Genomic DNA, 27,057 nt, shown 5'->3' with positions numbered 1-27,057 from the left:
AACATTTTAACATGTGGACACTCAGCTGAGTAGACATTCACTGTATACCCAGCTCTGCTCTGAAAGCTCCTAATAGAATCCGTACTACGCTTGAATATCCCCAAAGTAGCCACATCATGCTTCACTCTGCTCTGCAGGAGGCTCAACCTGCTCCTTCAGGCCTTCCTTGACGGCTCTATACTCCTTCATCCAGTGCTCACATTGATGATGTACCCAACATCCTGCCGTATGCATCACAAGCGAACCATGGTGCCATGTCCAAGGTCCAGCCCAGGGGAACGCATTGATGCTCGTCATCGGCACAACGGCTGTATGCCTCGCAATAGTCGTGTGCTGTTGTATGAGGTGTGCAAGGACGCCTTGTTCCTGGAACCCAATCGTATCATCCTTTGCTGCTGCAAACAGATATGGATCCGTCCACAGCTCGAGAAGCATCTCTGTCCATGCAGACCGTCGTAGGAGGAAGCTGCCTGCATTGATCATCCGTGTATTCATGTCTGGCGTAACAATCAGGTTCGTTTCTGCCAGAGAGAGTCGTTGAGTATATTCAAAGACGCCCATACGATCCTCCGGGTGCTTGTTGAGACTCTGTACACGTCGTGCTTCATCTTGCAGCGCCTCAAGTCGGTCAAACAGATAGGTGTCGAGGTCCTGCATCCCCATCAAGATGGCATCCGCGTCAAGCCACCATACCCAGTCCGCATCAGGGTGTTTCTGGAAAGTATCCCTCAGTACTGCAATCTTGAGCCAGACGACAGGCCATGTAGCATCAATTGCATCTTGCGTAAAGTTGCGCAAGTCCACAACATCAAACGAGTAGCCATGTACCATTGCATACGCTTCTCGTTCCTTGATTGTGTCGTAAAAGGCAGCTTCTGCACCTTGCCATGCGAAATCATGGTTGCTGGCCGTCACGAGTGCCACGCTTTGTCTGCTCTTCTCGAGGATTCCTATCTCGTCGATTGATGCTTGCATCGTAAGAGGACGTCGTAAAAGGTCGCTCAGTAAGACATCGCCAGCAGATAACGCTGCAAAGGCGTTTATTCTAGCTAACGAGAGGCTTGAGAATGCGCTGCCGTAGAGATAGTAGTAGGCCACATAAATGGGTGCGCCGAGCAAGCAAAGCACCGAGACAGCGAAGACAGCGAGCCTGCAGTGTCGACGTACCGAATAGCCCATGAGACAAAGGAACGAGGTATTTGTGATCTTGTCTCGGGGTCTACGTTAAAGTTGTTGGGCGATTTCTTGGTCTTGATGCTGCCCCTGAACGAAACAATTCGAGTATCAGCTGAAACCACCACCACAACTTTTTACTTATCTTCACCAAGCTCATCTACAATCGTGCATGCTGCTCATTGTGATTATACTTTGTCTTCCTTCGCTGTCCAAGCAGTATCTCTGATCGCACGTTCTAGGCCCACGCGGTCCTTCTCACCCTTCTTGACAGCTCTGTACTCTCGCATCCAGTGTCTGCACAAGGCATGGACGTAACATCCCGCTTCATGCATCACAAGCGAATCTGGACGCCAAGTCCAAGGTCCAGCCCACGCAAACGCGTTGATGCTCGTCATCGGCACCATGGCTGTATGCCTCGCGATAGTCTTGTGCTGTTGGATGAGGTGTGCAAGGACGCCTTGTTCCTGGAATCCAATCGCTCTGTCCTCGGCTGCTTTGTGAAAAAGAGGATCCGCCCAAAGGTCAAGCAACATATCTGTCCATGTCTCGCTTCTGCGAATGAGAAAACTCCCAATATTGATCATCGGCGTGTCCATGTCCGGTGTGACAATCAAGTTAGTCTCTGCCAAGGTGATGTTGTGGAGATACTTGAACATCGCCATCCCGTACTGTTCACGACGATTGTCGCTGTGGAACTGCCGTGCTTCGGCCTGTAGCGATTCGATTCGGTCAAACAAATAGCTGTCGAGATCCTGGTTGCCCATAATGATAGCATCCGCATCGAGCCACCACACCCAATCAGCATCTGGGTATTTCTCAAAGATGTGTTTCACAATAGGAATCTTCATCCACTGCACATGCCAGGATGGGTCCACTAAATCCTGTTTGAAACTGCGCACGTCGATCACGTCAAAGGAATAGCCATGGAGTGCAGCATACGCTTGACGTTCTTGAGCTGACAGCTCGAATGCTTCTTGCGCACCTTCCCAGTTCCATCTGTAGTTCACAGAAGTCACCATGGCCACACGCTGCTTTACTTTTGCAGGCGATCCAGGTGTCGGCGTCACCGTTGGCGAATGATCCACTGGAGGCGTACCAGATGAGTCTGTCTTGCGATTGTCCAGGTTCACCTTTGTCGTCGTTGGCGAACGTTCCCTTGGAGGAGTACTGGATGAATCTCTTTTGCGATTGTCAAGGTTCACCTTTGTCGTGACGATGAAAATGAATAGCAAAACACCAACCAGGACCTTACCCCGTCGCCACATAGCTTGTCGATGCAAAGCAAAACTCATCGCGAAGGGCGCGTCCTCTTTCGAACAAGTTGGTCCTTTGCTGCGATTGAAACAGATCCAAAAGGCAGCGTACTGGAAGGCCAGCAAGGCTAATAGGATGGCCCCTGGGGGCTAGAGCCGGCTCTGACACAAATATTTGTCTCCCTGCCATGTATCGTATTGAGACCAGGGACATGAGCACTGAGCTGTTCCTAGCCTGTTACTAGGCTGTTAGATATAAACAAGCTTCGAGATCCGAAATTAGGTAGCAAAGGTGTCTTTTGACGAAATGAGAATGCGGTGCGAAGTCCAGATAAATTTGACATGAGCACAATTGTTATCAGTCTGCAACGACTATCCCTGAACAGGAGACAAGAATAGAGAAGAGAATCAATTGCAGATTCAGAGATGTGAGACAATTTGACACTCCATAGTCCTCGTTGCCTAGCATGACGCCTCACGTCGTCCAGCCTTGCCGCATACCCATCTCCAATGCGCGCCGATTCCAAAGAGGCGGCGACCAAGACTAAGACGAGCGCGTAGTTGTGGCATTAACATGCGACGTGTTCCCCTTGAGATGTGTTCCATCGCTCAAGTTATGTTTAGCAGAGGTGGACTTGCTCACGTCATCTGTTGCAGACGTCGACTTGCCGAACACATCTTTTGCAGGCGTTGACTTGCCGAACACATCCTTCGCGGGCGTCGACTTGCCAGAGCCATGTTTCGTCACCCTATCAACATCAGGCTGAGCAGGTGTCGGCTTGACAGAATCATAAACGTGTTTCACATTCGTCGGCTCCTTTTCTGGCCATTCAACGGCGTTGTCGTATTTGTTGCTGGGAAGGCGCGGAATTTGTCGTAGTAGGAATAGAATGGTTCCAAGCAGTAGAATCTGCGCGATGATCTGCGTTGATCTGGATTGTCCGAACCACAAAGGAATCATTGATGAAGTTGGACAAGATGATGGTTGAGGAACTGACCTGCCGGTGAAGTAATTTGCAGCGGACGTGGCCAGTTTGATGGACGCCAGGAGAAATCCATGTTTGATTGTTGCAATGTCGCAATGATGAGATATGTCTCCTGAGAGGCATCGACAGCCATCACATGCAGCTCCACTCATCAAAGAGCCTAGCGCACATACTTCTTCATGAATGAGCGATGAAAGTCGCTGCGAAGCATATCATTGACAAAGTCCTTCTTGCCGCTCTCATCCTTCTCCTTAACACGAAAGACAACGTCTTCATCCCAACGACGCTTCACAGCAAATGCATCGCCTGCTTCTGGGTTCAAGAGTGGGTTACCAAACGCAATGGCTTCCTCTCGCTGTGCTTGATCATCTGCTTCAGCCTCTTGAGCCTTGCGTGCCTGTTCTGCTGCACGTTCAGCTTTGATCTTTGCAAGTTCGCGCATCAACTCGGCCGTCTCGTCTTCATCATCAGACTCTTCTTCCGATTCACTACCTTGACCCGCCTCATCTGCTGCATCCGAGTCATCTGCATCCATATCTTTCGTCTCTTCCCAAATCCGCCGCCGCTTCTCCTCCTGCGTCTCTTCTTCCACAGCACTGCCCATGCCAATCAGCTTTGGTGGTGCTTCAACAGCCAAATTCTCCTCTACGGGACGTTTCTTCACAGGTCGTGTTTTGTCATAGTGTTCTGCCTCTTTGGCTAGCAGCTCATTACGCATTTGCTCTTGCGCGGCATGGGCTTCCGCTTCTGTACCTTGCCCCGCTTGTCTGTACTTGAGCACACGATGCGCCGGAAGTGATTGTGACGAATAAAGACGGGTTGGAGCTTGTGCGGCATCTCCCTTTGCCGGATCGAAGGTCGGCCTGTGTGCTGTGGTCATGGCGCTCTTCTTAGCTTAGACTCGAAGTAGCGCTCGTTGTCGTCGTCGTCGTCGTCGTCGTCGTCGTCGTCGTCGTGGTCGTCGCTCGCAAGTTGGCAGCACACAAACACTTCAACAGACACCAGCAGTAGAGGACGAGCGGCGTCGCATACAGCTACAGAGAGACAGCTATGTACAGACAGGAGATCAGACATCAGACGGCCGACGAGCTGTACGGCGTCCCTGAGAACTTTCTTGAAATTGAGGTATGGCGCACCCCATCGCTTGCTGTGTACTCATGATCATCTAGGTCTGCAATCCAATGACACATGGTATGTCTCTATCCAAACTATCCAGATGACGGCATTGTGTATGATCCGCTGCTGATATGTGTCGATAGGTATCGGCCGCAAGATGTACACGGACTATGAAATCATCTGTCGCACCAATATCCCGGCCTTCAAGCTCAAGCATTCGTCTGTTCGGCGTCGATACTCAGAGTTTGAGCAATTCAGAGATATACTAGAGCGAGAATCATCGCGTGTTACGCTACCCTCACTGCCAGGCAAGGTCTTCACCAATCGATTCAGCGATGAAGTGATTGAACATCGTCGAGAGGGGCTTGAGCGGTTCTTGCAGATTGTGTCGGGCCACCCACTGCTACAGACAGGATCCAAGTGTCTCTGTGCCTTTATCCAAGACCCACAGTTGGTAAGCTTGCAATTAGTCAGTTCCACAAGCCATTGCTAATGTTCAAGGACCTCAATCGGTACATCTAAGGAGCTGTGCATGTTGAGGAGTGACAAGAGAAAGCCCTAGCTGTGCTTTAGGTGAATTGAATGAGATTATGACTGAATGAGCGATTCTTGTTTGAGCACGATTGAGCTGCGAACTGGCCTCTCAGCCTTTGAGCATGTTTTGTTCCCTCTCCGACCAAGTCATGAGCTTCTCATCAAGTGCATACGACGCTATACGTGCTTGTGGCTGGCTTGAGGCCATGCACCTTCCAGCAGATGAAGTCCCTTGTCCCTTGTCCCTTGTGCTCTGTGAATTTGACGCGAAATAAATTTTTGATGCGACTCAACAAGCAGACCAAGAGACCAGCAGACGAGCAGCAGCGAGGGCCCCAGTCCCCGTGACATAGAGCCCATCGCAGGTCCAAGTATTACAAAGATGAGATATGTCGCAGTGTCCGGAGGAGTCATCTCAGGTCCGTTCTGCGTCCGCGCTCAATATTAAAGAGCTAATCATTAGGCATCGGCAAAGGTGTCATTGCTTCCAGTACGGGCCTCTTGCTCAAGACACTCGGCCTTAAGGTCACCTCTATCAAGATTGACCCGTACATGAATATCGACGCAGGAACCATGTCGCCTATCGAACACGGCGAAGTCTACGTCCTGGATGATGGCGGTGAAGTAGACTTGGATCTTGGCAACTACGAGCGATACCTCGATGTCACCTTGACCCGTGAAAACAACATCACGACTGGTAAAATCTACCGACAAGTCATTGAACGCGAGCGCAAGGGCGATTATCTAGGTAAAACTGTTCAAGTCGTGCCGCACATCACAAATGCCATCCAAGATTGGATTGAGCGCGTCGCCAAGATCCCCATCGATGAAACAGGGGAGGAGCCTGATGTCTGCATCATCGAACTTGGTGGTACCGTCGGTGATATTGAATCCGCGCCCTTTGTTGAAGCACTGCGACAGTTCCAGTTCCGCGTCGGACATGAAAACTTTGCCCTCATCCACGTTTCCCTTGTACCTGTTGTCTCGGGTGAGCAAAAGACCAAGCCAACACAAGCGGCCATCAAGGATCTGCGAGGACTCGGTCTGACGCCCGACTTTATCGCTTGTCGTTGCCCACAACCTCTTGAACGCGCAAGTGTTGAAAAGATTGGCATGTTTTGCCATGTTGGTCCGGATCAGGTCCTTGCCGTTCATGATGTCGCCTCGACCTATCACGTCCCACTCCTTCTGGAGGACCAAAAACTCATCAAATCACTCGGCAAGCGTCTTTGTCTCGACAAGATTGAAATTACCGATGCACAAAAGCAAAAAGGCAGTCGGCTTTGGCAACGTTGGCAAGGCTTGACCGTAGCGCACGACAGACTCTTTGATAAAGTCACCATTGTGCTCGTCGGCAAATACACCAAAGTCCAAGACTCCTACATTTCTGTGGTCAAATCACTCGAACACGCCGCTCTAGCGTGCAACCGTAAGCTCATTCTCGAATGGGTCGATGCGTCGGATTTGGAGCATGAAGCAAGTGGCACGGAACCGAAAAATTATCATCGCGCTTGGCATATGCTCTGTAGCGCAGATGGCATCATTGTTCCTGGTGGATTTGGTACGCGTGGCACAGAAGGTATGATTGCAGCTGCTAAATGGGCGCGAGAAAATCAAATCCCTTACTTGGGTGTCTGCCTTGGTCTTCAAATTGCAGTCATTGAATTTGCGCGCAATGTGATGGGTCTTCGGGATGCGCATTCAGCGGAATTGAAGGAAGATACGACGGAACCACTTGTTGTATTTATGCCAGAGATTGACAAGGACACGATGGGTGGTAATATGCGACTTGGTCTGAGAGGTACACACATGCAACCCGACACACAGTGGTCAAAGCTCCGGAAGCTCTACAAGATGGACCAAGTCGTGCAAGAACGTCATCGACACAGATACGAAATCAACCCTGAGTACGTCGAGCGTATTGAAAAGGCTGGCTTGACGTTTGTTGGCAAGGATGAGACGGGTTTGCGAATGGAAATCTTTGAGCTCAAGGAACATCCTTATTACATTGGTGTACAATATCACCCGGAATACCTCACTCGGCCGCTTGCCCCGTCACCACCCTTCTTGGGACTTGTGGCTGCTGCTTCAGGCAAGCAAGTGCTCGATGACTTCCTTAGCAAAGGAACATTGCCGCAGTTTTCCGGCCGCAGTCGATCCTTCTCGTCCCAACAAGGTGGCATCAGCATGACAGAGATTCGTAATGTCAACGCAAACGGCTCGTCACCGACGCAGAAGAAGCGTGAATAGAGAGACAGCCATTGATAGAGTTTGTCTTTGTTGCTCATCACATGATTGTGCAGCTGCCCCCTTCGTCAAGCTTCTTCTGTTTTGCACGTTGGTAGTCATTGTAGACTTGAGTCTTTCGCATCTGTTCAAGCCGCCTTTGAGAATGGAATGAGATATCACCATCTTGTCCGGTTCTCGTCTCCTTCTTCGGGTCAGGCGCGCGAACAACAGAAGCTCTGATGAACCACTTCTCAGCCTCGTCAAACTCGCCTTGCTTGACAAGCAACTCTGCTAAATTGGCTTGAGCTGGCTGAACGTCTGCCTCGGCAGCCATGGTGTAATACTCTATCGCCAGTGCATCCTGTCCCTGCTTGCGATACATATGGCCTAAATCATAGGCTGCGTGATGAGAGCCAAGTCCAACTGCTTCTGCCAATAAGGATGTTCGTAACTTGGTGTCGCTCGTTGCTCGAGCAAGCAACCACGTCCCTAACGCACTTCCAAGCGCATGGGCCTTTTCAAATGCCCGTTTCGACATTCTCGCTTTCCCGGCTCTTCTATTGAAAACACCCATATACACGTAAGCTTCGGCATGACCTTCTTCGCCGGCGCGTTCAAGGTGTTGCATTGCACGATCGCGACATTCGTCACGTTTTGTGGTGGTTTTGGTCAGATCGCCGGCAGCCCAGAGGTACCGACCAAGGAGATGGTTCGCTCTTGCTGAGACTGGAAAAACAGTATCTGTAGGACGAAGAGACTTGAGTGGAACTGACTCGGCTCTCGGAACGGCTTGACGTCCGATGTTGGTGAGGAGTTTCAAAGCTTTATCTCTAACGCCCGTTGGCACGTTGTTCTGTGACATGACTTCCTCAGACCAAAAGAGTTGCGCCTCAGGATATCCAGCATCAGCAGCCCATAGCATAAATCTTCTTGAAAGAACCATGCGACAGCTTTGGAGCTGCTTGTCTTGCAGTGGTGGTGCTCGACGCATAATCTTAGCAACGATAAAGACATCTTGGAGCCTGAGATGTGTCATATCTGCACCTTTCACTATTCAATCAGCGATACTCAGGTGATTTTGAAAGAAGCATACTAATATTTGCCATCTTCAAGACTTCGTCGTATGAGATGACGATGACCTTGTCCTTGCGATAGGCCGCATCGTAGACTTCACGTGGACCGAAGAGAAGACTTTTCTGCTCGGGAGATAGTGATGTAAGCAGTGATGTCCAGTTAATTGGTTCTTTAGCAGTGTCTTGTGTCATTTCACGAGCTTGGCTTGATGTAGTAGGCAATGGGGTCTTTGAGACCGTCACAGTGGAAGGACCTTGATGAGATACAGCATGCGACGGAGCAGCAGAAGAGTAGAACCTTGTAAACCTTCTTATATAGCTAGCTCTCCGAGCAAGCCTAGCTGCCATGTAAGCTAGATACAGTGACAATGGATGGTCAGCTGGATAGCAACTAGCACTCGTCGTGATGGTCCTGTTCCTGACTCTTCTGGCGTGCGAAAACACAAAAAAGTGAAAGACACCAAACCGAGACTTCAACTGCCACGATCAAGCGGCTCAACATGGTCTCTACTCGGCACAGCATGCCGCCCTCAGAAGCACTCGTTGCGATCGATATGCATGACTCCCATGAAGTCGAAGTCGTCGATCCAGGAGCCGCGCCGCTTCCAAAGAGCAAAAAGCGGAAATCGATTGCGCCCGAAACAGATACACCGCGAGGCGCTGCAGATCGCTTTGAAGACGCAAGAGAGACGCCTTTCACATTACGAAAGAAGCGTCAAGATGGTGAGATGAGTCCGGCGACGCCTGTTGGAAAGCGACAAGAGGTTTTTGCTGATCTGCGCAAGAGTAAGCTGTCCTCTGCAGCGACCCATCGGGAGGTCGAGAGTGATGATGCGTTCGAGACGGCTGACGAGCACGCGGCCAGTGATGACATTCATGAAGCCGATCAGGAGGGAACAGCTAGTGCCACTATCTCGCCCGAGCTAGACAGCGCGCATGCAATTGAAGCCATTCCGTCTCTTTCTGTTTCTGGCGAAAGCGACGACAGCGACGACGAAGATGATGCGCCCGAGGCTGTTTCCAATAAAGTGCAGGCGGATCAAGTGAAGGCGCATGAAGATGCAGTCGCTACAACCCTTAAGAGAAAAGAAGACGAGGCGAAGCGGAAACGTCAAGCGCGCAATGCTGCTTTGAAGAAGCAGAAGGACCAGTCAAAAGCGTCGAAGCGGCCTTCTGCTCCATCACTCCCGCAGGCATCAATCGAAGGACTCGAGGAAGAGGATTCTGCAACACAGGCGACCCCAAAGAAGCAAGCGATACCTCGTTTCCTGCCTGACGAGATTCTCAATGCTGCTCCAATTGCTGTGCAGCCACCCTCAGAGCAAGTCACGTCTATGCAAAAAGAACACAGAAGTCAAAGCCAAGCAGTTCACAAACGCTTCGACAGGGAGGTAACGCAAGTGAAGCGCGGCAATGTCCTTGTCAAGAAGCTCGCCAAGCAACGTACAGATCTCGCACCAAAACGTAATGCAACAACGGCCAACACGAAGCATCAATGGCTCTATGCACGGAATGCTGACGCCAAGGGTCGTCGGCCATTGAAGAAGCCGCTCATGTAGGTGCTAGGCTAGATTCGAATGCCATGTAATGCTAAATATGAACGACTCTATTCAACGCGAACACGCTTGCTCGCTGGCTCTGCTGACCCGTTCAACGCGTCGGATATTCCATTGCCCGCTTCTCGCGACTCCACCTTCAAAGTTTTCAAGATCCGACGATAGTCTTCAACTTGCGCCGTATACGTTTCTGCCAACTTCCTCTTCCGCTCTGATGGATCAAGTAGCTTCAGCACCGCTGCATTCTTCTTGTATATGCGCCGCTTGATGAACAGACGCAGTTGTCTGCCAAATGAACTGGAAGCAGGTTGCTTGCCCTTATTCGGCGCATTCGCTTGTCTCAAGAGGTAGAGCTCTAGCATGCGACGAAATTGAGCAGGTGCCATTTTGGCCTTGCGTGAGGCATCACTAATGGCCGCAGGAGACGGAATCAACCCTTGTCCAGCAAGAGTCTCCAGTGTCCTTTCACGCAGCAGTCTGGAAAAGTCGCGTCGGTCGCGTAGGTCGTCGAATGCCTCTGATGGGTCCTCGACCGTGACTTCAAGGACTTTCGAATCTCGTTGACAATCAGCAAAGATGGTATCATACAGCTGGCCACCATGCCCTTGCTTTTGAAAGTGTGGCAGCGTTAGAAACTGCGAGATGCGATAGCGAACAACATCAAAGGCATGTGTCGCTTTGTCGTAGAAGTAGTACTTGTAGCATGTACAGTAGCCAACAAATCGTATCGGCTGGCCGTCCTGAGTCTCGTATACCACAAATACGTCGAATCGCTCATCTTCTTCGTCAATGAGACTTGCGCCTTCAATGTACAGGAGAGAGAAGATTTGCATCCAGGAAACACAATCTTGTGAGTCTGGCAGAGCCAATTTGAGGATAGCAAAAGTCTTGCCGGCGCGAGTGTAGAAGTGTATTGGCTTCTTGTATTGCGTGCCACTCCGTGACTCTGAAACCACCGCCTTCTTCCATGCGGCGACGTCCACAGTCTTGAGCTGAGAAGCATCTGATGAAACAACCTTCCCGTTGATGCACACCTTTGTTTGATGCGGCAGATGATTCAATAGAATCTCCTCAACTGGCTCCATATGCACCCCCAGAGACACCGCCAATTGCTCTTCATATCTCACATCAAGCCATGTCTGCAGCGTAAGAGCATGGATGTAAAGGCGTATTCGAAGCTTCTTGTACCCAAAGATCTGCTCCGTCTCGCCAAAGAGCGCATACGTCCACTTTGGCTGCAAGATTGTTTCCTGGTCGTGGCCTGGGCCATCAACTAGTTATTAGCCATACTACTGAGACCCAGAAGATGAAACATACAAAGATGCAAAGAAAGCGCTGCTGTGCTGTCCGTCGTCCAGTCCTCTGGCCGCTCCACCATCGTCTCCTGCAGCCGCTGCAATTGCGCTGTATATTAACGCAAGTCGCAAGTCGCGTGTCCGCGTGCTTGTCCTCGTCGCGATTCGCGAAATTCAAATTTTGACGCCAGGTCGCGCTCTCGAATTCAGCCAACGGCCGCTGCTGACGCCAACTACCTCGGGCTTTGACCAACATTCATCGACCAGTCCAAATGTCGCATTTGGCAAGAGTCGATTCCAAAGTTCATAGCATGATTGTAAGCTCACAAGCATATCATTGGGAATCTCAAACGTGGCTGAAGCTTTAAATTTCTATCAAATTGCAACTACAAACATAGTTTTCAGAATTGCTGCGTACATCACCACTCGGCTGAGTCGCAAAGGACAGAAAAACATCAAGTATGACTCGAATAATGTCATCAGATGAAAGGAGCAGGGCGCTTTTCATGGCCAGCGCCGGAAGCAGGAGCACACCTACTGCCAGCATCACCTTCGTCGCGCCTTGTTTCTTCGCGTTTCTTGAAAGGCCCAGACTGCGCTGGATTGCAACTTGTCGATGAGCCACACTGCTGCTGTTCATAGGTCGAATATGGATCTCCTGAATACTGACCTGTGTGTTCGGTTGGCTGAGATGCGTAAGGGCCATGAGATGCTTGACATTGTTCTGGCCCCAAAGAAGGATAAGGGGAAGAGTAGAAGCAGTCGTCCCATGTTGGAAACTGTGGCAAACCGTATTCATTTGGCTGGACAAACGAAAGTTCGTTCAAAAGATCAGAAAACCCGGATAGATCACCAAGATCTTCATAGAAGGAGGGTAAGACCTCTTGCGATGCTGCCACAGTTGAGGTTGTCGGGCCTGCAGGATGTGTTATGTGCGCTGTAGTGCCGTCTAACGAATGGCTGTTTGCGTCAACAGGTTGAGGTCCCTCGGTGGCTGAATCTACTCGAGCCTTTTTCGACTTGCTCACACGAGGGCCCTTGGCGGCTGAATCAACTCGAGCCTTTCTCGATTTTCCCCCACGTTGTGATGGTGGTCTTTCGGACTCTGGTACAGGTTTCTCTCCGCAAACCAAAGGCCTGAAATAGTGCTCCCTAGCATATGCCTTCTTGCAGAAGCACTTTGTATCCCAGTTTATTTGGTCGCAAAGCGACCTCTCCGCGGTGACTTCGTACCTGCTCAACCAAACAAGTGGATCCGACGGTGTAAAACCTGGTACTGACAAGCTGCTCAACATATCTGTTGGATGACAAGAATTGATGTCCAATCCATAGTCCCACGGGCTGCTTTGTAGGTTGTGCCAGAAGTCCTTACTGTAGAGTGGAGAAACAGCAAAGTGCTTTCTAATACCCGACTTGACCACGGGCATTCTGACTTTGATTTTGTTGGATATCTGACAAGAACAAGAAACCTGACAGGTAAACGGGTCGATTTGTAGTTCGGCTTCGAATTGAAACGCATCAACTACGTTGGCCTTGTCGCTTTGAAGGCAGCCATTTGGCACAGCAGGCGCTTTTCTTTGCTTGAGTTTAGCGAACCAACCTAGACTATAATCTTCTTTGGAACGCGAACAAGCAGCTCTGCAATTTTGCTTGCTTATTTGGTAGGCTACTTGACTGCTGCAGGTTGCTGGATCCACCTTTTTCGGAGAAGCTGATGAGATGATCAGAGTCAAATCGTAGCATTTGCGATCAGAATTGTTCTGATAAGACCAGTAGTTAACGTCGAGTTGAGGTTCATTTATGAGTGTCGATATAAGCGCAACGCCAGCATTCGAAGATTGCCCCCCATCGAATGCCTTTGGTTCAAACGTACCGATTGACTTTTCCTTTGACCTCGTGGGAGCTCCAGCAAGATGGTACAGCATAAGAGCCATGTAAATTGAGCACAATGCAAGCTTGATTGGCATATGCCAGACGTGCCATCGTAGCTGCATCTTGATGGTGACGTGTAAGATTGGCGGTTGAGAGGGCTCGCCGTGAAGCAGACGGATTCGACAAATGGAAGAGGCCTTTGAAAAGGTTGTTCAATGATGCGACATGATCAATGCCGTCAGAGCTACGAGTCTGTGAAGAATGCGACAACGATGATCCCATTCATGATGCTTCAAGCATATACCTCGGCATGCGCTTTGCAGGCTTGCAAATGCGAGAAGTTGCACCAAAAATCACTTTCAAACGGCTGGCGTGATATAATGTTACATCCACTTGCAGTCATGCGCGGGAGTCCGATGTTGCAAAGGCGCAAAATATGGAGCGGGCGGGATACTTGGCAGAAAAGGAGCTACCCATATTATCAGCGTAAGTAGCCTCAGCCAGGCTTGATTTTGGAGCTGCTTCTTTGAAACTGTCTGGTGACGGTCAAGAATATCCAGCTGTCGGGAACAAGTGTTGGGACTGAAGGCGTCTAGCCAGCTAGAATGCAGAATGGGCTGATCCCTCACGCCAAAAGCGCCCGCAGATCAGGAGCAATGGCACATAAAGTCATGTGCGCAATGCGTAGAAAAATGCGGATACCTCAATGAGGACGACAAGGGCGACAATGGCGCGACATGCTGTCGATTTTGCTCAAAAAGTGCCGCATGCCATGCCTCCTGTTTATATTGCGCGCATGTAGCTCAAAAACACGGCAATCTGATGACTGGGCTGAGGGATGACTAGGTAAAGCAGAGCGAGGCCGTCTCAAAGACTCTAGACAACACAAGGGTAAGAGAGAGATGCTCTGACCACAGCACAAAGCTGAAGAATGAAGCTTAAGGCAGCAGAAGGCCATCCTTTTATCTTTATTCGACCAGAAGAGAAAGCAGAATAACAAGAAAGGGTCCCAGAGTGTGAACAATGTCGAGCCAGACAAGTCAAATACAAAGAAATGTCTTCAGATCTGAGCGAGGAGCAAAGCCTAGGAGCTAGAAGAGAGCAATCCCCTTGTTCCCGACGTCAAACGGGTGAAGCGGTTGATTTCGAGTAGAGAACGCTGTATCAAGCGTTATGAATCAGCGCGTGAGAATAGCACAAAGATATAGCAAGGGTCTGGCTGGACGTTTGCAAATGTCTAGAGGGGCCCTTCGAACGCCTGAAAGCAGTAGTATAGTTCAGTCCAGCTGGACACGACCTTAGACGCGTCCTCGCCGATGCGCGAATGGTGACGGCGGATAATGAGGAAGAGTTTGTGGCAATTGTGAGCAAGCAGTGACATCTTGGCGTAGACAGACTTGGCAACTGCTCAATATTTGAGAGCGGCGCTGTGATTGGTCCAATACAGAAGGCATTCCATTGCTTGTCGTCGAGCTTGCAGTTCACTACGGCAGCGACTTCTCATTTGCTGGGCACATTGATTCTTGTGGGAGGGAGAACAGGCTGTGAACGCGAGAGCCTACAAGTCGCTTCGTTGTAAGGCTCGTGCAGACCAGCTGAATAGACAGAGTGAATGAGAACATCACGTGAAAGGTCGATGATGAAGGCAATGTTGTTGATAGAATGCATAATTCGAGAAGTTCCGGCTCGAGTGAAATCATCAAGCTTTGGTGATGGCCAATCAGACGCACAACAGTAGCGTGGCGGCTGTGCAGTCAAAATCGTTGCCAAGTTGCAGCGCCGAGGGAGCTGGTAGTCGAGGGCGATCGACATATTCGTTGTATTTGTCCTCTGCAATTTTCATGTGGACCTTGAGCTCGTCGTGCAAAGTTTTCAAACGGGAAGCCATCTCATAATTTTTGTAGAGATCCTTTAAGGATACAGTTGAGCAGTGAAGCAAGGGTGCCAGCCGCGTACAGCCAAGAAGGGAAACAACTTGACGGTGATCGAGTGAGCATCGTTGCAGCAAAATTCGGCTTGAGAAAAAAGGACAATTGACTTGGGCCATTGCAAAAGCTGTTCGAGTGTAACGTTGGCACGTTCAGTCTGACCATCAGTCTGAGGCTGCCAGGCTGCGGACATTGGAGATCTGTGGACCGAACTGGGGGAGAAGTGACTGCCAGACCCTGGACGTGAAGACGGGGCCACGATCACAGCCGACAGACGTTGGGAGACCATAAATCGAGACAATACGATCCATGCAGGTCTTTGCGAAGGCAAATGCACTGATAGCCTCGAAGTGATGGATGTAGGAGATAGCAGACCGTGAGTATCGGCGAACCAAATTTGGCTGAAGGAAGATGGGAACACCGATTGTCTTGGCGTGATTTGAGTAGTATCGCAACAACTGTTCGAGTGTCATGTTGGCATATTCACTCATCAGTCTGAGGTTACCAGGCTGTGGACAACGGAGATCTGACTTGTGGATCAAACTGGAGGAGCAATGACTGCCAGACTCTGGACGTGAAGATGGGATCAAGATCAGAGACGATAGACGTTGAGAGACCATAGGTTGAGACAGTGCAATGCATGAAGGTCTTTGCGAAGAAATTTGATTCGGTAGCCTCGACGTAAGAGATGAGCAAGATCGCAGACCGTGGCGTGTCTGAATGCAGAAGTGGAGTGCTTGCCATAGGCAATACGTCGAGTTGCCGTACCGCCTGCAGATGAGTCATAGGTGCGCACGTATTGCTTCACATAAGTTCTCATGCCAGACCTGAGGTATCGTCGTGAACGAGGCTCAAATAGCTCGCCGGCAAACCAGCGTCCGGCCAATGTAGAGTCTTCTTAATTGTCGTAACCATGAGAGCATGAGCAATTGTCTTCAAGAATGTGCACCCTGGCATCGTGCTGTATCGCGTCATTGACCGAAGAGTACCTGTGCTGTGTCGACATCCATGAAAGTCTCAGTTGTGTCATTGAGCTGCTCCGAGATTCCACGAGTGTCAGTGTCCAAATCGTAGCAGTGATAAGATGTGCGAGCGATTCGTCTGCCACAGTCATGACTTGACCTCGCGCTCGACCAGCATAGCATCCAAATTTAATCGCATTGTCTTCAGCAGAGAAGTTTGACATCATTCGACAGGTGAGCATCCCTGACTTTAGGCGGAAATTCTCTAGACGAGAAAGCTCCTCTGGGACTGCCAGAGCTTCACCAGACCGACACACAACTGCAACGATTATGACTAGCCGAGGCAAGACGTGGCGTTGGAGATAGGGAGCGCAGTAGGAGGGTGATTTTGGCAACAGAGACTTAGAACTACAAACAGTAGAGTTTATTGAATGTAAACCGGTATTACTGACACCACCCTACCGGGGGAGCCGCTGGCGAAAACTGGCGTAGACTGGTGAATCGCGAATGACTAGCAGGTGATAAATCAGTAACGCCGGTGATTGTCTGGAGCAAGCCGAAACACTACTTCCAGACGCTGGTGAAGAACTGGCGCTCGACGGAAGACAATTGGCAGACGCTGGTGATTACTATTGCCTTTCCTATAGCTATGCATATAGATAGCACGTTTAATTAGACAAATGTACTAACATTGGTCCAGCTCAAGTGCCACGATTGGAATGGAAGCCATCCTATTTACCAAGTGAACCAATCCACAAAAGTCCTCGATCGATCTGCATGCCATGAACACCTGCATATGAGACCACCGTTCTGAATGCAGCAGTCTTCTACTATCCATCGAAGGTGTCTTGTTTTCAAGGCTGCAGGAAGCAAGGAAGTCGAGTCGTCGTTGTGCGGTGCTCACTGTAAATTTCGACTTTGTTGATTCGAACTTTGGCCACTCTGCGACTTTCAACCAGCTACAGCTGACTACAGTACGACTCATGGTCGCCGTACACGCTTCACTCTAGATGCGCATCTCTGCAGTCTCCTCCTTTGCTTCTGTCTCTCGAGTGTGCCTGACCAGCAAAGTCAGATCGATGCTGTCCTGCGTCGCGCGGTAGAATCCAATCTGCCAAGTAAATGGACAGCCAACATCTTCATCCTTGACACTGCCACAGGAAAGCAGGTAGCATATCTACTAGCTCTTGCCAAAGATGGTCAGCATGCTGGAGTGTGGCCCAATGCCTTTGATTCGGGGGTCTATTCCTCGTCGTTTGCGGAACCAGCTCATCGGCCTCGAGCTCGCATCGCAGCAGGTACAATCATCAACAATCTCATGGCCTCCTGTGATAGCGTTCATGTCTCCCATGTTACACTTTGCTGTGTCTGACGCATTCAAGAAAACGCTCTAGACCAATTTGAACGCCTTGCACACGATATACGCAAAGGCACCGGCACGACCACGATACGTGTCAAAGGATGATTCCAAGCGTAATGAAGTCCAGGCTGTCGGATCCATTTGCAAAGTCTTCTATCTCTGGTCATCGATCGCGGCAGCCAACACGCAGTGGATTGGTGTCCTCTGCGCTGCTCGCCACAACAGGGATGCATACAACTTTCTCAAGGACCAGCGAGGCAATCTCGTCAGCTAAAAACAACGCGACCATGCAGAGCTGAGGAAGTCAGTCCGTCATTCTGAACGGGAATTTCCGTCGCTTGCCAGGCCACAAGCGAGCTGGATCTCCATGGCCCATCTATCAGCATGGTGCCAAGAATCTGCAAGTTGCCGTACGTGATGACGTCCAACAATCTACGCAACGGATCCCCACTCACAACAGAAATCAAGGCACAACAAGCGCCTGACAGAGGCTGACGCTGAGCAGCATGGAACCGAAGACGAGAACGACATGCAGGCACGACAAGCACGATGCAAACATGAAACATCGTGCCACGCTGTGTGCAAGACGTCAACACAAGCTTCGAATGTGTACAAAAGGTAGGTCAGATGCTTGTCGAAGTGGACTTTGCCTTCCAAGTAGGCAACAAGCAGTCTAAAGCAGCTTGTCGGACATGCTGAACAATATTTCGATGAGGCCTTGCAGGGAAGACTGGATTGCCGTTGTGGTTGTGCACCACAGATCAGCAGAAAGCCTAGCAAGGGCCCGATGCTGAAGCTTCTGGCGTAGTCTCGGATTCATTGACGCCTTGAAGTCAATCAGATGGGATGCCAACTACCTCATGACAAGAGTCCGTTCCAAAGTTCATAGCATAAATGTAAAATCACAAGCATATCCATCAGAGTCGATTAATTGTGGTTGAAGCTTCGAATTCATAATATATTGCAACTACGAATATATTTTTCAGAATTGCTGCGTACATCACCACTCGGCTGGGTCGCAAAGGACAGAAAAGACATCATGTATGACTCAGATACTGCCATCAGATAAAAGGAGCAGGGCGTTGCTCATGGCCAGCGCCGGAAGCACGAGCACACCTCCTACTCCCAGCATCACCTTCGTCGCGCTTTGTTTCTTGGCGTTTCTTGAAAGGCGCAAAATGAGCTGGATTACAACTTGTCGATGAGCCACACTGCCGTTGCTGTTCAAAGCTTACATCTAGGTCTTCTGAATGCTGAACTGTATTTTGATTCGACTGAGATGCGTAAGGATTATGATCTGCTGGACATTGGCCAAACTCCCAAGGTGGATAGTTGTGGCATATGTTTGATTGTAGTTTCTGTGGCATACCATATTCATTCGGCTGGATCACCGACAGTTCGTTGTAAAAGCCAGAGAACCCGTGTATATCACCAAGATCTCCAAAAATGGAGGATATCGAGTCTTGCAATCCTAGCGCGCTTGGTAGTGGTGTCAAGCCCGCAAGGTTCGAGGCGTGCGCTGTAGTGCTGTCTGCTGAGGAGCTGACGGCACCATCTAGGTGAGATTTTTCGGTGGCTGAATCTACCCGAGCCTTTTTCGATATTTTCGCATTTTGTGTTGGTTGTCCTTCGGGTACAGGTTCATATTTGCAAATCGAAGGTCTGAAGCCGTGTTCCAACTCTTTACCATTTAACTTTTTACAGAGGCACTTCTTTTCCCAGTTCACAATGTCGCAAGGTATATTCTCTGCGGTGACTTGGTACGTTGTCTGCCAAGAAGGTGAATCCGATGGTGTGAATCCCGGTACTTGTGACAAGGCTGCCGAGGGCCGTAACATGTCTTCTGGATGACAAGTACGAGTCTGAAATTGACTGAATCCCCAGAACTTCTTGCTCATGGATGGAGACACAGCGATGGACTTGTCAAGCGCTCCGAGCGTGGGCAGTCTGACTCTGATCTTGTTGGCTATCTGACAAGTACAAGTAAGAGAACAGAGACCCAATCCGTTCTCTGCTGCAGAGACGTCGTAAGATATGTCAGCTGCAGACTTGTCGCTTTGGACGCATGACGCAGCCCTGAAAAGATTCTTCTTCGCAAGCCAAGGGAAATAGCTTCGCTTGTATTGTAGTGTGTAGTTATTACATGTGGTTTTGCATAACTCTCTGCCGCTATCGGAGGCAGCTACACTACCACAGGTCGCCGAACCTGAAGGTATCAGATACTTTGATTCAAGAATCAGAGTCAAATTGTAGCATTTGCGTGCAGATTCGGCTGTGATAGGCCAATAGTCGACCTCAGGACGAGCTTCAGCCGGGACTGTGAACGTTGGCGCAATATCATCGGTCGAAGGTAGTCTCTTGTTCGATGTCTTTGGTTCGAATGAACCAATTGACTTTCCCTTTGACCTAGTAGGAGCTCCAGCAAGATGGTAAAGTATGAGAGCCATGCCGATTGAGCACAATGCGAGCTTGATTGGCGTAGGCCAGAAGTACCATCGTAGCTGCATCTTGATGGTGACGTATAAGATTGGCGGCCGAGAGGGCTCGCCGTGAAGCAGACGGATTCGACAACTGGGAGAGGCCTTTGTAAGGGGTGTTCAATGATGCGACATGTCTACGAGTCAGTGAGGCATGCGACAACGATGATCCCATCCACGATGCTTCAAGCATATACCTCGGCATGCGTCTTGCAGGCTTGCGAATGCGAGAAGTTGCACCAAAAATGACTTCCAAACGGCTCGCGTGATATGAAGTTACATCCGCTTGCAGTCGTGCGCGGGAGTCCGATGTTGCAAAGGCGCAAAATATGGAGCGGAGGGGATGCTTTGCAGAAAGAGAGCCACCCATAATTTCAGCGTAAGCAGCGTCAGCCAGACATGACTTCGGAGCTGCTTCTCTGAGACTGTCTGGTGACGGTCAAGAATATCCAGCTGTCGGGAACAAGAGTTGGGATGGAAGGCGTCTGGCCAGCTAGAATGCAGAATGGGCTCATCTCTCGCGCCAGAAGCGCAAGCAGATCAGGAGCAATGGCACATGAAGGCATGTGGCACTGCCATGTGCGCAACGCAGAGGAAAATGAGGATACCCCGATGAGGACGTCGAGGGCGACAATGCCGCGACATGCTGTAGATTTTGCTCAAAAAGTGCCGCATCCCATGCCTCCTGTTTATATTGCGCGCATGTAGCTCAAAAACACGGCAATCTAATGACTGGGCTGAGGGATGACTAGGCAAGGTAGAGGGTTAGACAAGTCAAATACAAAGAGATGTCTTCAGATATGAGTTAGAAGCAAAGGCTAGGAGCTAGAAGCGAGCAAGCCCCTTGTTGAAGAGGTCCAACGGGTGAAACGGTCAATTCCGAGCAGAGAACGCTGTACCGAGCTTTATTAATAAGCGCAAGAGAATAGCGCAAAGATGTAGCAAGGGTCTGGTTGTACTTTTAAAAATGTCTAGAGGGGCCCTTCGAACGCCTGAAAGCAGTAGTATAGTACAGTCCAACTGGGACGACCTTAGACGCGTCCTTGCCGATGCGCGGATGGTGGCTGCGGATCATGAGGATGAGTTTGTGGCAGTTGTGAGCAAGCAGTGACATCTTGGCGTAGAAAGTCTTGGCAGGTGCTTGATATTTGCCCTACGGAAAATTTGGACCGGCAGATTACCGGCGGAAATTACCAGAAAAATACCGGCGGAATACCGGCGGAAAATCCCTAACTTCGCAGGCGCAGTAATACCAGCAGACTACCGCCAGACTACCGCCAGACTACCGCCAGACTACCGCCAGACTACCGCCAGACTACCGGCGTAAGTAAGTACGCCTTTACCAGAGTCAACCGCAGGATTACCAAAGGATACCACCTGCCAACGGGTGAGCTCAATAGATGCTGTAGCGACAATAGGTGTAGCAACTAGACCATCTACGACATACTACAGACGTGCTGCAGCTATCTTGGCCTTCTTGGCAGACTTGCGCGCCTTTTTTGCTTGTGATGCTGCAGTCTTGGCCTTGGTCATAGTAGCGCTGCCTTGCTCAGCGTCCTGTGCTCTGCGTGATAGCTTTGATGTTCTTCCAGACTAGAAATTCATCGTTAGTACGTCATGGCAGGAGCAGCAGAAATGCATACCTTGCGAGACGAGGAGACAGATCGATCTTTGCTTGACTTCTGGCCACTGGTCAGTCTTATAACATCAAAGATGGGACGGACTTGCGATGGAAACATGCGCATTCTTGTTTGCTTGACGCTGCATCTTGTTAGCCAATGTTTCCTCCGCATAATAGGCTCACGTTGTGCTGGGACGAACTTGGCTGCAACTGAATATGTTAGTGCGGTACATCAGGCAAATGGAGAAACCCGCAACTCTCGATGCATCCTCGTCAATATCATCGTCTTCAGAGGGGACGGAAGCGGGTGTCTCGCAGCGAGTGTTCTCGTCATCGACGCGAGCAGATGACGCTCCATGGACAACGTCGTGCGCGTTGCTGAGGTCATCGTCTCGGGGAGCAGCAGCAGTAGTTTTCTCTCTGTAGACTTTCGCTTTGCACGTCTGTGGGTGCGTCAGTCAAGAGCTTGCAAGGTACAGGAACAGTCTCACCGCTTCATTCACCACCTTCGCGTGGTGCTGACAGATGGTCAAGGCAATTCAGTGTCCATGAGCTCGTTCCAGGACAGAGAAAGCCTTTTCCAACTTGTGGATGACTGTCAAGCTTCCCGACGTTGCGGTGACGCCATGTGACCGTCCTGCCTTGCGCATCGACCACAATCTGGTGAGTGTCCATCAGGTACCGTACATGTGCCGTGATGTTGTTCCAGGTGGCGTCGCGCAATGGCGTTCGTGCCAGAGTCCCATTGCGAGTCGTAGTGTCTTTGTAGAGGGACTATCGGTTCTAGAGACGCCATGCGACGTGCGCTTGGATCTTAATGGTATATCGATACGCTCAAGAGATCCTGCGAGCCTGTTGTAGACGTCCAGACTGTCTGTGGGAAACTCCTCTTCCTATCTAGGTCAGTCGAAGGTATTGAGCTTGCAGCGTGCGCTGCTCACGCTAGTAGTGGATAACCTGTCTTGAGAAGACTCAAAAGAGTGATCGAGCACCTTCAGATGCCACAGGCTCGGATGTGTAAGCTCAAGGACAGTGAGGTGTTGTCTACAAGCAGCAAGACGGTGCAGAGCAGATGCGTGTGCTGGTTATCCCATCTCGTCCTGAAGTGACAAGACAAGAATGGAGCAAACCGCCAAAGTGGACGACACTCAAGATTCGCTAGCGCTACACTCTTCCAGTTTTCAGCTTACAAACGCCAACTTGTGATCGTGGCCAAGAAGCAAAGTGGCTAGTCGTCAGAGCACCACAAAGATCTTCGTTGTGAAGTGTGCTGCGAATGACCACCATTCACGAAGCAAGGTCGTGTTCAGTGAGCAGACGCATGAAGCGCCCGATGTTGACGACAATGCAATAGTGAGCTATGAGGAAGTTTTCCATCTGTTTGAACACGAGCAGGCACTTTGCGATCATCAAGGTCTCGAAGACCAAGTTGTCGTGCGGCGCAAAGTCTCTCAGCAAGCAAGGACATATATTGCAGGTCATTGTACCAGTTTGCCGTCTTCTTGACCAATTGGCCTATTTGGGAGAACAGAGCTTGACAAGAAAAGAGCGGACAAGCTGCTTAAGCGAAAACGACGCTTACGAGAGCAGAAGCACTCTTTATGGATAGCTGAGGGCTATCGAATCCAGTATAAATAGCTTCTAGATTTGATTTTGAGCGGATTTTGGCCTCTGTTCACTTGATAACAGTGATTGACTTGTGTGTTGTCTGCCTCTTAGCGTGGCTCAGTGATCCGCCTCTCCATATCCGCTAATTTTCCTCCGGTGTGCAAGTTTGGAAGTCGGTTGGCTCCGGTAGTCCGCCATGCTTGGAGAATTTCTCACGGTAATCCGCCGGTTGGTTCTGGTACACTCCGGTAAATTTTCCGTAGGCTTGTGAGCGGCGCTGTAATGAGTCCAACACAGAAGGTACTTCCATTGCTTGTCGTCGAGCTTGCAGTTCACTACGGCAGCGACTTCTCATTCGTTGGGCACATTGATCCTTGTGGGAGGGAGAACAGGCTGTGAACGAGAGAGCCTACAAGTCGCTTCGTTGTAAGGCTCGTGCAGACCAGCTGAATAGATAGAGTGAATAAGAACATCACGTGGAGGTCGATGCGGAAGGCAGTGTTGTTGTTAGAACGCATAATTCGAGAAGATTTGGCTCGAGTGGAATCATCAAGCTTTGGTGATGGCCAATCAGACGCACGACAGTAGCGTGGCGGCTGTGTAGCCAAAATCTTTGCCAAGTTGAAGCGCTGAGGGAGCTGGTAGTCGAGGGCGATGGACATATTCGTTGTATTTGTCCTCTGCAATTTTCATGTGGACCTTGAGCTCGTCGTGCAAAGTCTTCAAACGGGAAGCCATCTCATAATTTTTGTAGAGATAGTTTAAGGACACAGTTGAGCAGTGAAGCAAGGGTGCCAGCCGCGTACAGCCAAGAAGGGAAACAACTTGACGGTGTTCGAGTGAGCATCGTTGCAGCAAAATTCGGCTTGAGAAAAAAGGACAATTGACTTGGGCGTGATTGATGGAACATTGCAAAAGCTGTTCGAGTAGAATCTTGGCACATTCAGTCTGACCATCAATCTGAGGCCCAGGCTATAGCCAACGGAAATCTGACTTGTGGACCGAACAGGAGGAGAAGTGACTGCCAGACCCTGAACGTGAAGACGGGGCCACGATCAGAGATGATAGACGTTGGAAGACCATAAATTGAGACACTACGATCCATGCACGTCTTTGCGAAGGCAAATGCACCGATACCTTCGAAGTAATGGATGTAGGAGATAGCAGACCGTGAATATCGTTGTAGAAAGATTCGGCTTAAGGAAGATGGGAACACCGATTGTCTTGGCGTGATTTGTGTAGCATCGCAATAGCTGTTCGAGTATCATGTTGGCACGCTCACCCAGCAGTCTGAGGCTGCCAGGCTGTAGACAACGGAGATCTGACTTCTGGATCAAACTGGAGGAGCAATGACTGCCAGACCCTGGACGTGAAGATGGGATCAAGATCAGAGACGATAGACGTTGAGAGACCATAGGTTGAGACAGTGCAATGCATGAAGGTCTTTGCGAAGGAAATTGATTCGGTAGCCTCGACGTAAGAGATGAGGGAGATCGCAGACCGTCGCGTGTCTGAATGCGGAAGTGGAGTGCTTGCCATAGGCAATACGTCAAGTTGGTGTAGCGCGTGCACATGAGTCAGGCAGTGCGTACGTACTCCTTCACATAGGTTCGCATGCCGTACCAAAAGTGCGTCGTGAAAGAAGCACAAAGGTCTTGTCAACATCCCAGTGTCCGACCAAGATAGAGTCGTGATCTTGTCGTAACGATGAGAGTGGAAGCATGGAGGTATAGTCGTATTCGCAGCTTCTTGTACTCAAAGATCTGCTCCGTCTCCCCAAAGAGCGCATACGTCCACTTTGGCTGCAAGATTGTTTCCTGGTCGTGGCCTGGGCCATCAACTAGGTATTAGCCATACTACTGAGACCGAGAAGATGAAACATACATAGATGCAAAGAGAGAGCTGCTGTGCTGTCCGTTGTCCAGTCCTCTGGTTGCTCCGCCATCGTCTCCTGCAGCCGCTGCTACTGTGCTGTATATCTACGCAAGTCGCGTGTCCGCGTGCTTGTCCTCGTCGCGATTCGCGAAAACCAAATTTTGACGGCAGGTCGCGCTCTCGAATTCAATCAACGGCCGCTACTGACGCCAACTACCTCGCGCTTTGACCAACAATCATCGACTAGTCCAGATGGCAAGAGTCGATTTCAAATTTTATAGCATGAACGTCAGCTCACAAGCATATCATTGGAAATCTCAATTAAACGTGGCTGAAGCTTCAAATTTCTATCAAATTGCAACTACAAACATAGTTCTCAGAATTGCTGCGTACATCACCACTCGGCTGAGTCGCAAAGGACAGAAAAATATCAAGTATGACTCGGATACTGTCATCAGATGAAAGGAGCAGGGCGCTGTTCATGGTCAGCACCGGAAGCAGGAGCACACCTACTGCCAGCATCACCTTCGTCGCGCTTTGTTTTTTGGCGTTTCTTGAATGGCCCAAACTGAACTGGATTGCAACTTGTCGATGAGCCACACTGCTGCTGTTCATAGGTCGAATGTGGATCTCCTGAATACTGACCTGTGTGTTGGTTTGGCTGAGATGCGTAAGGGCCATGAAATGCTGGACATTGGTCTGACTCCAAAGAAGGATAAGGGGAATTGTAGAGACATCCGTCTGGAACACGTAGTGGCATACCCTTTTCATCTTGCTGGATAAACGACAGTTCGTTGTAAAAATCAGGATACTCGGATAGATCACCAAAATCTCCATTGTTGGAGGGTAAGGCCTCTTACGATCCTGCCACAGTTGAGGTTGTCGGGTCTGCAGGATGTGGAATGTGCGCTGTAGTACCGTCTAACGAATGGCTACTCGCATCGACAGATTGAGGTCCCTTGGTGGCTGAATCTACTCAAGCCTTTTTCGACTCTTTCGCATCTCGGGATGGTTGTCCTTCTGATTCAGGTTCATATTCGCAAATTGAATGCATGAAGCCGTGCTTTGCCGTGAGCCGCGATGCCCTACAATAGCAGTCCTGATCCCAGTGTATAAGGTCGCAAGGTATGCGCTCTGCGGTGACTTTGTGCGTGGTCAGCCAACTAGGTGAACTCGTTGGTTGAAATTTTGGCAATGACAAAGCTTTCAGCATAAGAAGCGGATGGCAAGTGTTCTTCCTCCCTCATTTGGGTTTTGAGTCGGCTTTAGCGGAAACAACAGTGTATTCGCTACGACCTGCACCCGACGTGGGCATTCTGACCCTGATCGTGTTGTCAATTTGCACTGAACATCACAAGGATTCGACCCGATCACTGCTGTAGAAACATTAGATAGATCAAGTCCAGCCCTTTTGCTTTGTAGGCAAGTATATGACCTGACAAGCCTTTTTATTGACACCCAAGCTAGATAATCTTGCTTGTATGTTAGTGCATAAGTGTCACACTCTCTTTTGCACTGCTCCCTGCCTTTGTCTGAGGCTGATGCACTCCTGCAGCTGGAAGAATCCCGGCGTGGAGAATAAATCGATTCGACAGTCAGTGTCATATTGTAGCATCCGCGCTGAAGATTCTTCGCATGAATCTTGTCCTTGGAGCCAATAAGAGATTCACCTTGCTCTGTCGATGTAGGCGGAACGTCATTAGTCGAAGATTGTTTCTTGCTCGATGTCCTTGGTTTAGATGAAGCGATTGTCTTCTCCTTTGACCTCGTGGGAGCTCCAGCAAGCTGATACAGCATGAGAGCCATGCAAATTGAGCACAATGCGAGCTTGATTGGCATAGGCCAAACGTACCATCGTAGCTGCATTTGGATGATGACGTGTAAGGTTGGCGGTCAAGAGGGCTTACGTGGAAAGAGACGCTTTAGACCAGCGGGAGTGACTTCTACATGGGGTTTCAATGATGCGACAAGATCAGCGTCTTCAGAGATGCAATACAATTAGGCATGAGACAACGACATTTCCATCCACGTTGCTTGAAACGTTGCAATGTGCCCTGTCGGCTCGCATTCGCTACCCCAATTTCTCACGTTCAGGCGCCTCGCGTGACCTGATGTTGCATCATTTCGCAGTTGTGC

At 49.9% G+C, this 27,057-nt stretch overlaps 19 protein-coding genes across 19 annotated transcripts; 4 read left to right on the top strand and 15 right to left on the bottom strand.

Annotated features, from left to right (window-relative positions):
- Positions 1 to 18: 18 nt before the first annotated feature.
- On the bottom strand, positions 19 to 1,298 carry BCR37DRAFT_377931 (galactosyl transferase GMA12/MNN10 family-domain-containing protein). The gene has a single exon (XM_040868925.1). The coding sequence runs from the start codon at positions 1,177 to 1,179 to the stop codon at positions 115 to 117; it is 1,065 nt and encodes a 354-aa protein (XP_040726752.1). The 5' UTR covers positions 1,180 to 1,298; the 3' UTR covers positions 19 to 114.
- A 63-nt stretch (positions 1,299 to 1,361) lies between these two features.
- Positions 1,362 to 2,468, bottom strand: BCR37DRAFT_391685 (galactosyl transferase GMA12/MNN10 family-domain-containing protein; the record flags this gene model as incomplete). Its single annotated transcript, XM_040871039.1, has 1 exon — positions 1,362 to 2,468. One exon carries the CDS (start codon positions 2,466 to 2,468, stop codon positions 1,362 to 1,364), a length of 1,107 nt encoding a protein of 368 aa, XP_040726751.1.
- A 505-nt stretch (positions 2,469 to 2,973) lies between these two features.
- Positions 2,974 to 3,390, bottom strand: BCR37DRAFT_391684 (uncharacterized protein; the record flags this gene model as incomplete). Its single annotated transcript, XM_040871038.1, has 1 exon — positions 2,974 to 3,390. One exon carries the CDS (start codon positions 3,388 to 3,390, stop codon positions 2,974 to 2,976), a length of 417 nt encoding a protein of 138 aa, XP_040726750.1.
- Positions 3,391 to 3,575: 185 nt separating this feature from the next.
- Positions 3,576 to 4,295, bottom strand: BCR37DRAFT_391683 (Pre-mRNA-splicing factor Cwf15/Cwc15; the record flags this gene model as incomplete). Its single annotated transcript, XM_040871037.1, has 1 exon — positions 3,576 to 4,295. One exon carries the CDS (start codon positions 4,293 to 4,295, stop codon positions 3,576 to 3,578), a length of 720 nt encoding a protein of 239 aa, XP_040726749.1.
- BCR37DRAFT_377927 (sorting nexin-3) lies at positions 4,239 to 5,203 on the top strand. The gene is made up of 3 exons (XM_040868924.1): positions 4,239 to 4,540; positions 4,585 to 4,606; positions 4,675 to 5,203. Exons 1-3 carry the CDS (start codon positions 4,466 to 4,468, stop codon positions 5,022 to 5,024), a joined length of 447 nt encoding a protein of 148 aa, XP_040726748.1. The 5' UTR covers positions 4,239 to 4,465; the 3' UTR covers positions 5,025 to 5,203.
- A 244-nt stretch (positions 5,204 to 5,447) lies between these two features.
- On the top strand, positions 5,448 to 7,315 carry BCR37DRAFT_391681 (CTP synthase; the record flags this gene model as incomplete). Its single annotated transcript, XM_040871036.1, has 2 exons — positions 5,448 to 5,484; positions 5,529 to 7,315. The coding sequence occupies 2 exons, from the start codon at positions 5,448 to 5,450 to the stop codon at positions 7,313 to 7,315; spliced, it is 1,824 nt and encodes a 607-aa protein (XP_040726747.1).
- A 37-nt stretch (positions 7,316 to 7,352) lies between these two features.
- BCR37DRAFT_386296 (uncharacterized protein) lies at positions 7,353 to 8,559 on the bottom strand (the record flags this gene model as incomplete). The annotated part of the gene is made up of 2 exons (XM_040870430.1): positions 7,353 to 8,344; positions 8,388 to 8,559. 2 exons carry the CDS (start codon positions 8,557 to 8,559, stop codon positions 7,353 to 7,355), a joined length of 1,164 nt encoding a protein of 387 aa, XP_040726746.1.
- A 329-nt stretch (positions 8,560 to 8,888) lies between these two features.
- On the top strand, positions 8,889 to 9,926 carry BCR37DRAFT_391679 (uncharacterized protein; the record flags this gene model as incomplete). The annotated part of the gene is made up of 1 exon (XM_040871035.1): positions 8,889 to 9,926. The coding sequence occupies one exon, from the start codon at positions 8,889 to 8,891 to the stop codon at positions 9,924 to 9,926; it is 1,038 nt and encodes a 345-aa protein (XP_040726745.1).
- On the bottom strand, positions 9,923 to 11,376 carry BCR37DRAFT_377923 (acyl-CoA N-acyltransferase). Its single transcript, XM_040868923.1, has 2 exons — positions 11,241 to 11,376; positions 9,923 to 11,196 (listed from the first exon to the last, which is right to left on the bottom strand). Exons 1-2 carry the CDS (start codon positions 11,299 to 11,301, stop codon positions 9,974 to 9,976), a joined length of 1,284 nt encoding a protein of 427 aa, XP_040726744.1. The 5' UTR covers positions 11,302 to 11,376; the 3' UTR covers positions 9,923 to 9,973.
- A 196-nt stretch (positions 11,377 to 11,572) lies between these two features.
- BCR37DRAFT_377919 (uncharacterized protein) lies at positions 11,573 to 12,482 on the bottom strand. The gene has a single exon (XM_040868922.1). It carries the CDS (start codon positions 12,015 to 12,017, stop codon positions 11,583 to 11,585), a length of 435 nt encoding a protein of 144 aa, XP_040726743.1. The 5' UTR covers positions 12,018 to 12,482; the 3' UTR covers positions 11,573 to 11,582.
- Positions 12,483 to 13,714: 1,232 nt separating this feature from the next.
- Positions 13,715 to 14,250, bottom strand: BCR37DRAFT_377918 (uncharacterized protein). Its single transcript, XM_040868921.1, has one exon. It carries the CDS (start codon positions 14,046 to 14,048, stop codon positions 13,794 to 13,796), a length of 255 nt encoding a protein of 84 aa, XP_040726742.1. The 5' UTR covers positions 14,049 to 14,250; the 3' UTR covers positions 13,715 to 13,793.
- A 769-nt stretch (positions 14,251 to 15,019) lies between these two features.
- On the bottom strand, positions 15,020 to 15,926 carry BCR37DRAFT_407859 (uncharacterized protein). Its single transcript, XM_040872126.1, has one exon. It carries the CDS (start codon positions 15,636 to 15,638, stop codon positions 15,183 to 15,185), a length of 456 nt encoding a protein of 151 aa, XP_040726741.1. The 5' UTR covers positions 15,639 to 15,926; the 3' UTR covers positions 15,020 to 15,182.
- Positions 15,927 to 16,944: 1,018 nt separating this feature from the next.
- BCR37DRAFT_377916 (uncharacterized protein) lies at positions 16,945 to 18,263 on the bottom strand. Its single transcript, XM_040868920.1, has one exon. The coding sequence runs from the start codon at positions 17,904 to 17,906 to the stop codon at positions 17,607 to 17,609; it is 300 nt and encodes a 99-aa protein (XP_040726740.1). The 5' UTR covers positions 17,907 to 18,263; the 3' UTR covers positions 16,945 to 17,606.
- A 138-nt stretch (positions 18,264 to 18,401) lies between these two features.
- Positions 18,402 to 19,847, bottom strand: BCR37DRAFT_386292 (uncharacterized protein; the record flags this gene model as incomplete). The annotated part of the gene is made up of 1 exon (XM_040870429.1): positions 18,402 to 19,847. One exon carries the CDS (start codon positions 19,845 to 19,847, stop codon positions 18,402 to 18,404), a length of 1,446 nt encoding a protein of 481 aa, XP_040726739.1.
- A 1,416-nt stretch (positions 19,848 to 21,263) lies between these two features.
- BCR37DRAFT_377903 (uncharacterized protein) lies at positions 21,264 to 22,066 on the bottom strand (the record flags this gene model as incomplete). The annotated part of the gene is made up of 4 exons (XM_040868919.1): positions 21,264 to 21,410; positions 21,461 to 21,637; positions 21,689 to 21,881; positions 22,062 to 22,066. 4 exons carry the CDS (start codon positions 22,064 to 22,066, stop codon positions 21,264 to 21,266), a joined length of 522 nt encoding a protein of 173 aa, XP_040726738.1.
- A 707-nt stretch (positions 22,067 to 22,773) lies between these two features.
- On the top strand, positions 22,774 to 23,286 carry BCR37DRAFT_377874 (uncharacterized protein). Its single transcript, XM_040868918.1, has one exon. The coding sequence runs from the start codon at positions 22,799 to 22,801 to the stop codon at positions 23,045 to 23,047; it is 249 nt and encodes an 82-aa protein (XP_040726737.1). The 5' UTR covers positions 22,774 to 22,798; the 3' UTR covers positions 23,048 to 23,286.
- Positions 23,287 to 23,345: 59 nt separating this feature from the next.
- On the bottom strand, positions 23,346 to 23,675 carry BCR37DRAFT_377871 (uncharacterized protein). The gene has a single exon (XM_040868917.1). The coding sequence runs from the start codon at positions 23,562 to 23,564 to the stop codon at positions 23,382 to 23,384; it is 183 nt and encodes a 60-aa protein (XP_040726736.1). The 5' UTR covers positions 23,565 to 23,675; the 3' UTR covers positions 23,346 to 23,381.
- Positions 23,676 to 25,124: 1,449 nt separating this feature from the next.
- BCR37DRAFT_377867 (uncharacterized protein) lies at positions 25,125 to 25,734 on the bottom strand. Its single transcript, XM_040868916.1, has one exon. The coding sequence runs from the start codon at positions 25,690 to 25,692 to the stop codon at positions 25,261 to 25,263; it is 432 nt and encodes a 143-aa protein (XP_040726735.1). The 5' UTR covers positions 25,693 to 25,734; the 3' UTR covers positions 25,125 to 25,260.
- A 209-nt stretch (positions 25,735 to 25,943) lies between these two features.
- On the bottom strand, positions 25,944 to 26,961 carry BCR37DRAFT_255162 (uncharacterized protein). Its single transcript, XM_040866667.1, has one exon. It carries the CDS (start codon positions 26,785 to 26,787, stop codon positions 26,128 to 26,130), a length of 660 nt encoding a protein of 219 aa, XP_040726734.1. The 5' UTR covers positions 26,788 to 26,961; the 3' UTR covers positions 25,944 to 26,127.
- Positions 26,962 to 27,057: the final 96 nt, after the last annotated feature.

Source organism: Protomyces lactucae-debilis, assembly GCF_002105105.1.
Source record: "Protomyces lactucae-debilis strain 12-1054 chromosome Unknown BCR37scaffold_5, whole genome shotgun sequence".
Taxonomy (NCBI): domain Eukaryota; kingdom Fungi; phylum Ascomycota; class Taphrinomycetes; order Taphrinales; family Protomycetaceae; genus Protomyces; species Protomyces lactucae-debilis.
Note: the sequence above shows the minus strand (reverse complement) of the source record. Positions and strands in the feature narration are given on the sequence as shown.